Source organism: Cydia splendana, chromosome 5 (genome assembly GCF_910591565.1).
Source record: "Cydia splendana chromosome 5, ilCydSple1.2, whole genome shotgun sequence".
Classification (NCBI taxonomy): Eukaryota; Metazoa; Arthropoda; class Insecta; order Lepidoptera; family Tortricidae; genus Cydia; species Cydia splendana.
In genome coordinates this window covers 21,284,489-21,297,108 of record NC_085964.1, presented here as the reverse complement: position 1 = coordinate 21,297,108, position 12,620 = coordinate 21,284,489, and the positions used below count along the sequence as shown (strand labels likewise).

Sequence of the window (12,620 nt, the reverse complement as noted above, 5' to 3'; positions counted from 1 at the left end):
CACTATACTTAATAATAGTTTATTTCTAATAACATAGCTCTTGTAAGCATTTCTTGCTACAGTAGTTTATTTTATATAGGTATATCACGTCGTTGGCAAACAACCTTTCGGCCTGCCTGATGATAAGGTGTCATCGGCTTGCAACTCCAGGGGTGTTACGTACACGTTCCACGTTGCCGCTACACTACACTCCTTTTTGAAAAGTCCAAGACTCGTTCGTGATTCAACTGCTAAGCCCTACTTGTAGTAGGTACTTGTACATATTACGGTGCATTATAATAAACATCATAGGTGCACTCGTTACAAATAAAGCCATATTGTCGCTAGCGCGCCAAGGTGAGCGAGGCCCCAGTTGACTCTGTGCCAATACGCATGCCGAAATAATACGGTGCACTCTCATAAAATATAAGTAGGTATAAGAGATAAAGATAAGCCAAAGCAGGTACTTAGAAATACCTCCTAGTCGTCTATAATTGACCGTAGTTATGCAGAAAACGACCAACTCAATTTTTTTATCAATGCAGAAAGCGACTAAAACTACTGAGTTAGGGTGTAAGTCACTTTGACAAAAATAAAAAGTTAGTCGCTTTCTACAGAACTACGGTCAATTAGTGTTAAGTGATATGGTTACTTAGCATAACATAAGCGCTGAGATGACAGCGAAAGAATGGAAGATGCCGATTGTATTTTGCAGTATCTAGACTTGTATAACTCGGGTCAAACAGTCAAAGTAAATAGTTGTAAACAAATATGCGGGGCAGTGAATCCTCAGTTTGTAAACATGATAAAAGAAGTGAATAAATGCACTATGGACACTTTATCATTATTGATATACTTACCTACGCATAGTATAGTACATGAGGACAGTACTAGTCTGAGCATGAGCTACGAACATGGGAAGAAGATACCAATTATTACTTCCAAATAGGTACAATCAGCAAAACTATTCGCTTAGCATCCCTGCATACAAATGCGTATGCAGAGGTGCCAACATTCATCTCTTATAATACATACTAACTTATAAGAGAAGAGATACAAGACAGTTCGTATGGCAAATTTTCTACCTAATTTCATCCTGATTTGCTTACAATATTTTGTGTCCGTGTCATCGTCCGGGAAAGACAACGTGATTCGTAGACTTTCGCTTTTAAACATCAGTTATATTAAGGCTTATAGACACATTGCAACAAATGGTATGTGATTTTAGATAATTGCTGGCTAAGCAGGAGCAATGAATTCAATCGATGGACCAACTGGCGAAATGTATTGCTAATCGCATGCTATTGACGGTGAAGTTTGGAGAGGTCATTATAGGCAGCGAGAATTCTGTACCTATGTATATTTATTATGTGACGATTTCCGATGATGATGTCAAAGAATAAGATGGCTCAATACAATGTCTCCTCGGGAAACACTTTCCTTAATCAGTTCAGCCATAGGAATAATTGATATCCTTACAAATCCATTAACACAATGCTACAGACTTTCGTTTATTTCACTTCAGAGCAAGTAATATAATAAAGGAAACACATTTACGAGATTATCTCACTGGAGGAGACAGATGGAAGGATGTCCACAATTGTTGCCCTTTGTTAGATATAGTGAACATTTTAGTAAGTTAGAAAGGACAAGCATTTTACTACGTCGTTCAGTTGATTAAGTATTTTGAGTTTTAGCTCGATTTTATTATTTATTTTTAATCATTTACCAAGAACAAATTTTTGGGTGATGGTCTCAGATCTCCCAATTATTCACTGTGTTGACAGCGAGTAGACGTGTATTGGTACCACGAGCTGTTAAATGTCAACACAGAGAGGTCTCATCATAAGTCATACCTATAAATGGGGACAAAAAAGCCCATGAAGCCGACACTTCTGTAGACGTTTCAAATACGTTCAGAAATCTGAACTTGATTCGACATAACACGACTCGTAGTGAGCCTAGCGCGTGCTGATATTCTAGGTCTGGTCCCTGCTTCTCTACCTGACAATCGTCGCCTAAGATTAACAATTCAGCTATGCTACTGGTTCAACAATTATGTACCGTAGTTACTCAGCTACCCAGAAATATACCAGATATTAAATTATGATATTTCTAGCAGAGCTGTGATGTTGTCAGCGAATAAGGTTAGAAATTGATTAAAAGATATTGTCAGTGTCAGGCAGGAGTCAATTGTCAAATCGGTAAAATAGGCTCCTAGAGTTACAAAAATAGTAGTTTATGTGACTGCTACATAATGAAAGGCATTAAAATACGAGTGTGGGTTTATGAAACGAATGAAATGAGTTTCATAATAGTATCACACGAGTGTTTTAATGCCTAATTATGTACAGTTACATACACTGCTTTATCTACACACATATTATAAACTTTCTATGATATATTCTCTAACCTCATATTACGGCCGACATTGGGGCACTTTCCTCTCTGGCGGAACTCGCGGATATGAGGTGGCGTCTTCGAAATATCTTTATCGCACATTTTAGACGAAACTTTTGTTATAGTTACTTTAAAAACAACTTTTTTATTTATTTATATAATTTATAAATTATTTGTTACTTACAAACTAATTAAAAGATAAACTGTACGTCAAATAGCGGTAAATGAAAACTTTTTTCACGCACGTCACGCATCCGTAGTTTTTTTTTTATTCAGAGACAAACTAGAGTCGGGGTCGATTACCATATCGTCCGATACCAACTTACATGCAAGATTTTTCAATATTGTATGCAAAATTGTCATTTGATTTCGAATAAAACGCCATCTCGACTGATAATAAGCCCCCTACAGACTATGCGCGTGAATCGCGGGCGAAGCCACGAACGCGAGTGTGGAGTCGATTTTCGCAGATACAATATTGAAAAATCTCGCATGTAAGTTGGTATCGGACGATATGGTAATCGACCCCGACTCTAGTTTGTCTCTGAATAAAAAAAAAACTACGGATGCGTGACGTGCGTGAAAAAAGTTTTCATTTACCGCCATTTGACGTACAGTTTATCTTTTAATTAGTTTGTAAGTAACAAATAAATTATATAAATAAATAGTCTGGAGGGGGCTTTAGAATAGGGGTCAAATCAAATTCCTTTTTTTTTTCAGAGATGTTCCAAATTTGAATGCATTACCAAATCGTTTTTGATATAGTAATGAAGCTATTACCACATTTTCACAGATAAGAAATTTGCTGTAACAAAACAGTTTATCGTAATGTGGGCCATTATTTACGGATTTTGAAGACATCATAGAGAGTTTATGATATGTGTGTAGATAAATAATAATACATTAAAATTACTTCTAAGAGGCAGCTCTTATCTTTAATGTCTTGATGCAGATCAACACAAACAAAAGCATTACGCTACATGTATTTCCATTCATAAAAGTGTCGTAAAATCAACGCCAGTCATTTAGTTTAGTTGATGGCACACATAATTCGCTACACATAGGTAGGTATTAAAACTGCAGCTGGTGCGTAATACATTTACGACTGTTAAGTAAACATTTAATTAGTCTGTGGCAAATACGATTTTTAGGTACCTACAACATAAAGGGGCCCACTGATTACCAGTCCGCCGCACGATATCGATATCGGCCTGTCAGTTAAACTCAAAATTTGACAGCTTCGAACAAATGACAGGTTTATATCGTCCGGCGAACTGGTAATCTGTGGGCTTCTTTAGGGTGGGTCGCAATGACTACATTTGACACAATGATAAACGTTAAACATCGCGACAGCAGCTTTTGTACAGAAAACAATCAAACTGAAAGTACCACAGGATTTGTTACAAAACGACATTACTCTAACACTTACTAGTATTCACTCGCAAACCGAATAACAAAGTAAATATGACCGAAATCGCTTTTTTTTTCGATACATTTCAACCAGTCAGTCCTACTACCTATTGTTTTAATTTACGCAGTAACATAGACCATACTTTATTGCTTTGTTTACATTCTACGTTATAAAATTTACCATGAGCAATTACTCAACAATAAGAATGTGAGAAACGATCACTTTGAATAATTCCATGTGATTCTGAATTTTCGAAAAGAATACATTTGTGACGTCAAACTTGACATGTAAGATTTGGTCATTTAGTTTAAGAGCTAGGCCTTCATTGATGAATATGACATTGAAGAAGAAAACATTTCATGCTAAACATGTATATAGTAAGGATCTAAGGATCTTATGTTAAAGATCTCTATCAATGACAACACAACCTACATATAAAATGTAATAAGCTTTCTGTAAAGTTTACAATTGTAGAGAAATCCATCTGGATCCAAAAACAGTAGAAGTTAGATTTTTTTTCTCCCCCTATATTAAACCCTGCCCTTTTTATATGCCATATACTAAACAGTTGGATTAATTAATTTACTTCCCAATCTACCCAATCCAACGGTCATTTTATGACTAGTAAATGACCAACCGAATTGTCGTTGTAGATGTAGTGTCTATGATATAAAAACACGTTTAGACCGTTACCACAGGTTATTTAGTCGGTGTATCAGTCCTCGATTCTCGTGCTCGCGGACAATAGGAGCATCTCAATTAGTGGCAACAATGGCTGCCTAATTACTAATACCGTGATACCATTGTACCATTATTAACTGTCATTCGTAAACCTTATTCCAAACACATAAGGTCCAGTGAAGCAATCTCAAGCTATTAAAAATAGAAAAGACTCAACGTCTATCCACAACCTGCTTACAACGAATATTGCGGTATTTTGGTCATGTTGCACGCAGGAATACCAGCAATTTGGAACGCCTTATCGTGACCGGCAAAATCGAGGGAAAAAGGCCTAGGGGTAGAAGTCCCAAACGATGGTCGGACCAAATGGAGGAACTAAAAATACCTGTCAGCGACGCACTCCATCAAGCTACAGAACGGGACCGATGGAGACAACTAGTTGACGGAATCAAACGGAGTCACGACCCTCAGCAATGGGGGATCGATTGAAGAGAGATAGAGAGAAGGTCCAGTGAGGGTCAAGAGTGTTGCTGTTAGTTGCCGTTGGTGTTGGCTGGTTGACGGCTATTCTTATTACCTTACAGTTACTGACTAAAGTGCCGGTGACATACGAATCACGAATATAATATCATAGAAATATTTTTATTCGTAAACACAAACAAACACAAAATACATATAAGAAAAACGTAGGCGCAAAAAAGAAAGTGCCATCACGTAATGGCCTCATCTCAGCATGTTCCTGGCGACTTCCAGCGCTGATCTTCCAAAGAGATGATGATCATCATCATCATAACTTAAGAGCTTTGCTCTTGTCGGTGGAGTAATCGCCCATCATTTCTTTCTTGTGCCAGTCTTTTAATTTCCTCGTGAGGAAATTAAAAGAGATGATCAAGTGAGAAGAATAGACGGACGGACGGACAGACAGCGTTTTGGCTATGGCATGAAACCTTAAAAATTGTGACTTGATATTGGTTCATTTCCTTAAGATAATAAATACAGTATTGGTATAGAAACGTGGATGATCTCAGCCGGCGAGATAGACTAACCGTCAATCTTTAATTAACATAGTTAGCAAAAGACGGGTAGTACTACCGCGCCAATCATGTGCTAGGCCTACAGCTGTCATATTATGTGTCATATGCTCTACAATAATGACAAATAAGAGGAATTTATCTCGTACTTACGGCCATTGTATTAACAAGCAATTGTAATGGAATCTAAGGTAACTAATTTAACCATCTTCCAAGGATCGTAGCGTCATGAAAATTGGCAGCTGTATGTAGTTCTGATGACAATACAATAATATGGTACTGTCGAACTGATCTGATGATGGAGACAGGAGGTGGCCATAGGAACTCTGTGATGAAACAACGCAACCTAATTGTGTTAGGGGTTTTTAGAATTGTCTCGATGAGTATTAGTTGTCTGTCGTAAGAAAAGTACAGTCAGCGATAAAAGCTTGTACCAAAAATGAAATTTTTGCCAAAAACTTATTACGAGTTTATTGCACAACTCAAGAAAGTATAAACAGCAGTTTTATTGCTTATATAATTACATTACATATAGGAATTATGTGATCAATGTGATAATTAATGTCATCGATGTAATTGTAATTTTGGTTACATTAGTTACATATTGCCATGAAGATCGACATTTGTATGACTAGTCTTTCATTTTCTTTTTTTCAGACAAAATAAATAGGAAATTCGGTGCAGCGTTGTTAAATTAAAATTATTAAAAGGCAAAAAAATATTTTTTTGAGATATAAAAAATGATGAAAATTGGCCCTTTGATATAACTGTGATTAACTCTAATTATGATTAATCATTTCAATCGGAGTTGCGAGTACAATGACCACTTGAATGCAACAAAATTGCACAAAAATTGCTGCAAAATTTACCATTACTGGTCATCAATAAGTAGCCGTATAGAAGGCAATAGCATCATCAATATAAACTCACAAATGAGTAAATAAACTCAAACACAAACATTTATTTAGCAAATAAGCCACTTCAAGGGCACTTTTACACGTCAAGATGCATTTTAAGCGATAAAAATTAATCATCAATCATTATTAAATACAAACAAGACCATCACAATTCACAGATCGACCTAATTCCAATCTAAAAAAAAGCTATAGGTACTAATAGCTCAGAAACTGTATTAATTAAAGCCTAATCTACGCCAAAATGCCATGCGCGTAAGCACTGCGCGTTGATGTCGCAAGCAGGGGCTCGGTGAATGACAAGCCACGCCCCCTGCGCGCGCGACGTAATACTGGCCAATTTTAAGTACAAGATGACCACATTTTGGTTTAGCAACTTTTTAAACCTGATTCAGTTCAACGGCAAATGACGTATAGTTTCTCTAGTAAATTTTACATTTATCATCATTCAACATTATTGCATCACAACAAACACTCTTGAGTTATATGTATATAAAAATAATCTTTACAGCCCCTCACCCCTACGGATCCAGCTCCACATAACTTTCACGGGAACAGGGAAGTGGAACTGGACTCGAATAAAAGAAAGCATAAAAAAAGGTTGCAGATGATGTAAGTGAAATGTAATCGAAAGGGTTGGATCTGATACGAAAGATGCCACATTTTTAAGGGTTTCGTACCCCAAGGATGCTAACTGGAACACTATTACTATACTATCTGCAAACCAAACTGACGACAGGGGTTGTAAAACTTTTTATTCACACTTGCATAGTCGTAGCAGGAGTGAAAGAGATGATAATATGATCTCGGCTGTCATTTTGGTTTGCGGATAGTATAAGCCTCCGCTGTCCATTCGTCTGCCATCAGATTGTAAGTCATGAACACAACGCAACAGATTCGGTAGACAGTATAAATTGTGTCTTGTATTAACCGTAGGTTGAGTTTAGCACAAAATGAGGCAATTTTCATGAAAACATAACCTATTTTGGTTATTAACTAAAACGTTATAACATAATACCAATTGACTAAATAAATGTGTGAGCAAATACAACGCTGTAAGGAGGCGTATCGTTATAATTGTATTGTTTGTCACGACTTATAAAAACCTTAATTACCATACCATGTGAAACATCGATGTTCTTGACGAGAACACCCTAGAATTTCACTTCAAACATAATTAAACATAGTTCTCTTAATGCCATCACTTGCACCATCACACTAACCCGGGGTTAACCGGTTTAACTTGGAGTTACCATGGTCACCAGTACAATTTGACACTACTACGGTTTAACCGCTTAAGCCCGGCTTAATGGGAAGCTGCAAGTGGCCCTTAGAATAGTAGAACTGATGTAAGGTTAAAAAGAAGTATATTTTTTACACCGCCTTCACGAATGTTACTGTAAACATGTGCCACTCTTATCTCTCTTATCAGATGCGTTTTAAATGGCAGTATCAGATTCACCGACAACAGTTCCTATCAATCAATAAAGATTGCTACAAGTTTCTGTATATGTGTTACTAAATAAATACTTGCGAAACACGTGCCAGCCAATCGACTATTTAATTCGGACAAATGGCGTCACGTGACTCGAATACACAGCTGTCTAATAGAAACGTAGTTTATAGAGTTAGACCAAGAAAAGTCTGCAACGATTTTGATAGCATACGTAGTGCAAATTCCATGGAAGTTTGGCGTTTAAAATAACCATAGGTCGCACTTCGCGTGCTATCAAAACCGTTGCAGACTTATCTTGGTCTAACTCTACCTATTAAACTTTTTAAAACATTGACGACGATGAATGAAAATCATCACATCAAGCAAGGTTGCTGTTATCAAAGTAAATACACATGGCCTTGAGCACGATAAAGCGTAGAGCACTGACCTGCGTGACCATGTCCCAGTAGAAGCCGTCGAGCATGGACTTCCCATGCTGGTGCTGCCGGCACAACGCCGGCCACAGCAACGCCCGCACCGGGCTATTTATAGGCCAGGAGTTCTCCCTGATGACGAGCTTGAGCTCCCGTTTCCTCGACTGTTGTAACAGCGGTTGGACCTCCTCGAAGGTTTTGAGCGGCGCTTTCTTCCCTGCGAATAAGGGGGAGGGTAAGCACTGTGTCCACACTGGGGGGGTGGAGGCGAGGGATTCGGCGCTGGGGGCGCGGAACGCGGCGGGCTCTATGTACATGGCGGCGGCGCGAGGGACATGTTCTCGGGGCGCGCGCGCAGCCGGCACTGGCAGCCTCCGCGGAAAATGCGATAGCGTACTGTCACACTTCGATTGTTTATCTAACCGTGTGACGGCGCGAGAGGCCAACTTTATTTATTATTATGAAATTATTTTTTAACTTGTTTAAAATATTACGATTTTTTTAATTAAATTTGATAATAATATAGAGTAGGCGAAATGTGACCTTCAAAAAACATTTGTACATATATATTTAACGTATTTTGATTACAGTTTAAATAAGTATTACTTATAGATATAATGTTTTTTTTTTTGTAGAGGATAGAGTTAAATTATTTTAATTAATTATTGCACAATAATTTCAAACCATTGTGTAATCAGATCACTCAGATGCACACTATTATTGAAAAGAAATAGGGTTGATTTTTTATTCGTATGGCTTAATTGTTCAGTCGTTTATAATGCTATTCTAAGGTTCTGTATCCATTGGATTACGTCACTATCAGTGTCGAGGGTAAACAAGTGCAGGGTTTCCGTCGTATTTGCTACGCTAGCAATAGGGGTAAGGTTGTTTATGATCTTTATTCAAACGGCGTATTTTTCTCCTACTTTGCAAAACACCTACCAACATAAAAACTTTTAACTCTGTTTTCTTATAAAATTATATGAAATCAATCAATAGGCGTGTATAAATAAAACCATACACGGCATACACGGCCATGGGCGCGCGCCTTATCCACCGCACCGCACGTCACACGCTACGTACGAAGTGCATGTAATAATAGCCCGCGCGAAACCGCGGCAAAAACGCAGCATTGGCCCGGCGCCAGAACATACAAGCAACGTTAAGTAGAACACTTCGGTAAATAGGATTGCAAGGTCTTGCAATCGGTAAAACATTCCAATAAACAAAAAGTAAACGGGTTTTTTTTTAAAGAAAAAACAAAAATAAGTAGTAAGTTATGTACTTAATGAGACAGAAAATATATAAAAAACCATACATTTCCACCAACACATTACATACTACCTTCAATGTTGCACAATTCGCCGCTTTGTAATAAACAGTCTTAGTGAAAATAAACAGTAGGTATAGTGATCCAAAGGACTCGAGCCTTTTAGCTCTTTTTTTAGGGCTCGCCTCATTTCTTGACGCCTAAAAGGCTAAAAGCCTATTTAGTTCTTTAGCCCCCGAGCCTAGTTCTATTTAAGATCCTAGACTCTTGGGGCTAATAACCTTATTAAGCCCGGCCAGCCGGTCGGGGGCTAAAGAGCTAAATAGGCTTTTTTTCAGGGGCTTAATAAGGTTATTAGCCCCAAGATTCTAGGCACTTAAATAGAACTAGGCTCGGGGGCTAAAGAGCTAAATGGGCTTTTAGCCTTTTAGGCGTCAAGAGATGAGGCGAGCCCTAAAAAAAGAGCTCCAAAGGCTCGAGTCTTTTGGATCACTAGTAGGTATACGCCATATTTAGGATCTAAGCCATATTTAGCGTCAATAAAACGTAACTGACTAGTGACTTCATAGAGTAATATAAGTAAAGAAAGAGTGGTAACTCCATACATCAGTTTTCTTCGGATTACATCAGTTTCATTCAGATAACTCGCGTTTTGGTAAGAAAACTGATGTATGGAGTTACCATTACCACTCTTTCTTTATACTTAATATTACTCTATGCTGACTTAGAGCGCGCGTTGAACGGGTTAAGTTAAACATTAGCCGGTGATAAAACGAGGTTATCTACGAGCGCAGTCTCGGCCGAGTCGCCGCCGCTATCGACCGCATAAAAATGAGGTGTAGCGACTAAATTACTGGTACGGTTTTGGTGAAATGGAACTGCTCGGTCATAAGTATCTTCTTAACCTTTAGCCTACGAATTGCGAATCCGGCTGCCACGTCACAGGCATAGCCCAGTGTGGGGCCACAGGATATTGATATTTGTTAACAAGGTTTTTTTTTTCAAATAAATATTTATTCTTATTCTTATGAGACGGTCAGCAATTGAGGGTTATATGGCGGTTCGTAGGGTTGCCACAATTAAGTTAATAAATGATTTATTCTGTGAATTATTGTGCTATGACTGGTTTGTGTTAAAGCAAGGACGCAAAGTACGAAGAATGTCGTTCATTGACCCGCCTGTCCCTATCTCTATCGCATTTACTAGAATTATCCTCCTGTATTAATTACAATACAATTTATTGTACATATTCTATAATCTATTTTGAACTTTTATTGTGTAACTAAGGGTTCCAATGTCAAAACCAAAACAATTGCTTCTGGGTCTCAGGAGGTTAAGTGCTGAATGAAAATACGGAGCTAAACATTAGCTAAATTACTAGACAGAACTATACTTTAGCTAACTACATTAGAGGATGGTGCCTAATTGCCTATCCCCATTTTATGCAAAGATTTTATAAATCTGCGATAGTTATACTAGAATCTATCATTTAAAACTCTCGAATATAACCCAGTCTAAAAAGTACATACAAAACATGAGATCTATTTATCACCGAGTATAAAAAGTATAAAATTATGAGTTGAAAACTAAATTTAAATGGCACAAAACTTGGCATCATACGAGTCCATACAGCCATTACGTATTCATGATCGTTACTCATTTGCATATAGCGTATAAACATTACATATAAGTTATATGTTGATATAACATACAGCAACTTTTAGCAAACAAGACAAAGTCAAGGTAAAATAACATTAAATTGGAGCACAATTTACTTGGTAAATATTAAATAACTACAACATAAAGCTACGCTTAATATGACAATTACCAATGTAATAGCAATTAGAGATGGGCCGAATAATCGGTAATTATTCGGTATTCGGCATTGGTTTGACACCTCACACCCACCGCTTAACAGCTGCCAGGCGCCCGGATTAATTAAAAATGATAGTATGACACACTAACTAGAGGGATTTCGTTGCTCGTAAAGTTGAGGGATAAATTGCAAACCTATTTCCGTAGCTAGCTCTTAGACGATTAGAGTTCTTAGTGGTAACTACTGGGAAAATTATCCCAGAAGTTCAACACCAAACAAGGTAGGAATTTTATAGTCCAGCCAGGTGGAAGTAAGTCGAGGTTGTCATGGAAAACCCTTTTGAGCGATGAGCATTAAGAACACACCCTCAAGTTCCTGACGATTGACGGGAAAAGGACAGATGGACATTTTTTTAACAAAAAAACCGGGCAAGTGCGAGTCGGGTTCGCGCACGAAGGGTTCCGTACCATAATGCATAAAAGGGCAAAAAAAAAACGGTCACCCATCCAAATACTGACCCCGCCCGACGTTGCTTAACTTCGGTCAAAAATCACGTTTGTTGTATGGGAGCCCCACTTAATTCTTTATTTTATTCTGTTTTTGGGATTTGTTGTTATAGCGGCAACAGAAATACATCATCTGTGAAAATTTCAACTGTCTATTGTTCGTTTTTTAGCATTAGAAATAAGATAAACAATCTTGATGTGTCTTTTAATTGAAAAACACATTTTAAAAATAAGTTACAGCAAATATGTAACAATTATGAATCTAATACGATCATTTATATTCTTCTGCTTTCATAAGTAATAGTTATTGATTTTTAAAAAGCGTTTTTCAATTAAAAGACTTGTCAAGATCGCTTACCTTCTTACAAGTTCTTTCTAATGCTAAAAAAAACGAACTATAGCTATCACGGTTCGTGAGATACAGCCTGGTGACAGACGGACGGACGGACGGACAGACGGAAGGACGGACGGACGGACAGACTGAAGGACGGACGGACGGACAGACGGACAGCGGAGTCTTAGTAATAGGGTCCCGTTTTACCCTTTGGGTACGGAACCCTAAAACATATTAAATAGTCCAGCCAAGATGCACAGGTATTGTAGGACTGTTAAATGTCCAGATACACATTTCCGGTTATGTACGATCCAGTACGGTCAATCTTTTATGTGTCCAGTTTTTGTTACGCTTTAATCAAATCAACTACTTAAAACGGCTACAAGGCGATAAAACAACGAACTGTCTA

General features: G+C 37.8%; 1 protein-coding gene across 3 annotated transcripts in view; it reads right to left on the bottom strand.

Annotated features, from left to right (window-relative positions):
- The window catches only part of LOC134790917 (GTPase-activating protein skywalker), a 125,184-nt gene that overhangs the window by 90,484 nt on the left and 22,080 nt on the right, over window positions 1-12,620 (bottom strand). For all 3 annotated transcript variants that reach the window (XM_063761921.1, XM_063761922.1, XM_063761920.1), the window contains exon 3: window positions 8,300-8,502. In XM_063761921.1, the coding sequence (XP_063617991.1) occupies window positions 8,300-8,502 (203 nt within the window). The remainder of the gene's footprint in view (window positions 1-8,299; window positions 8,503-12,620) is intronic.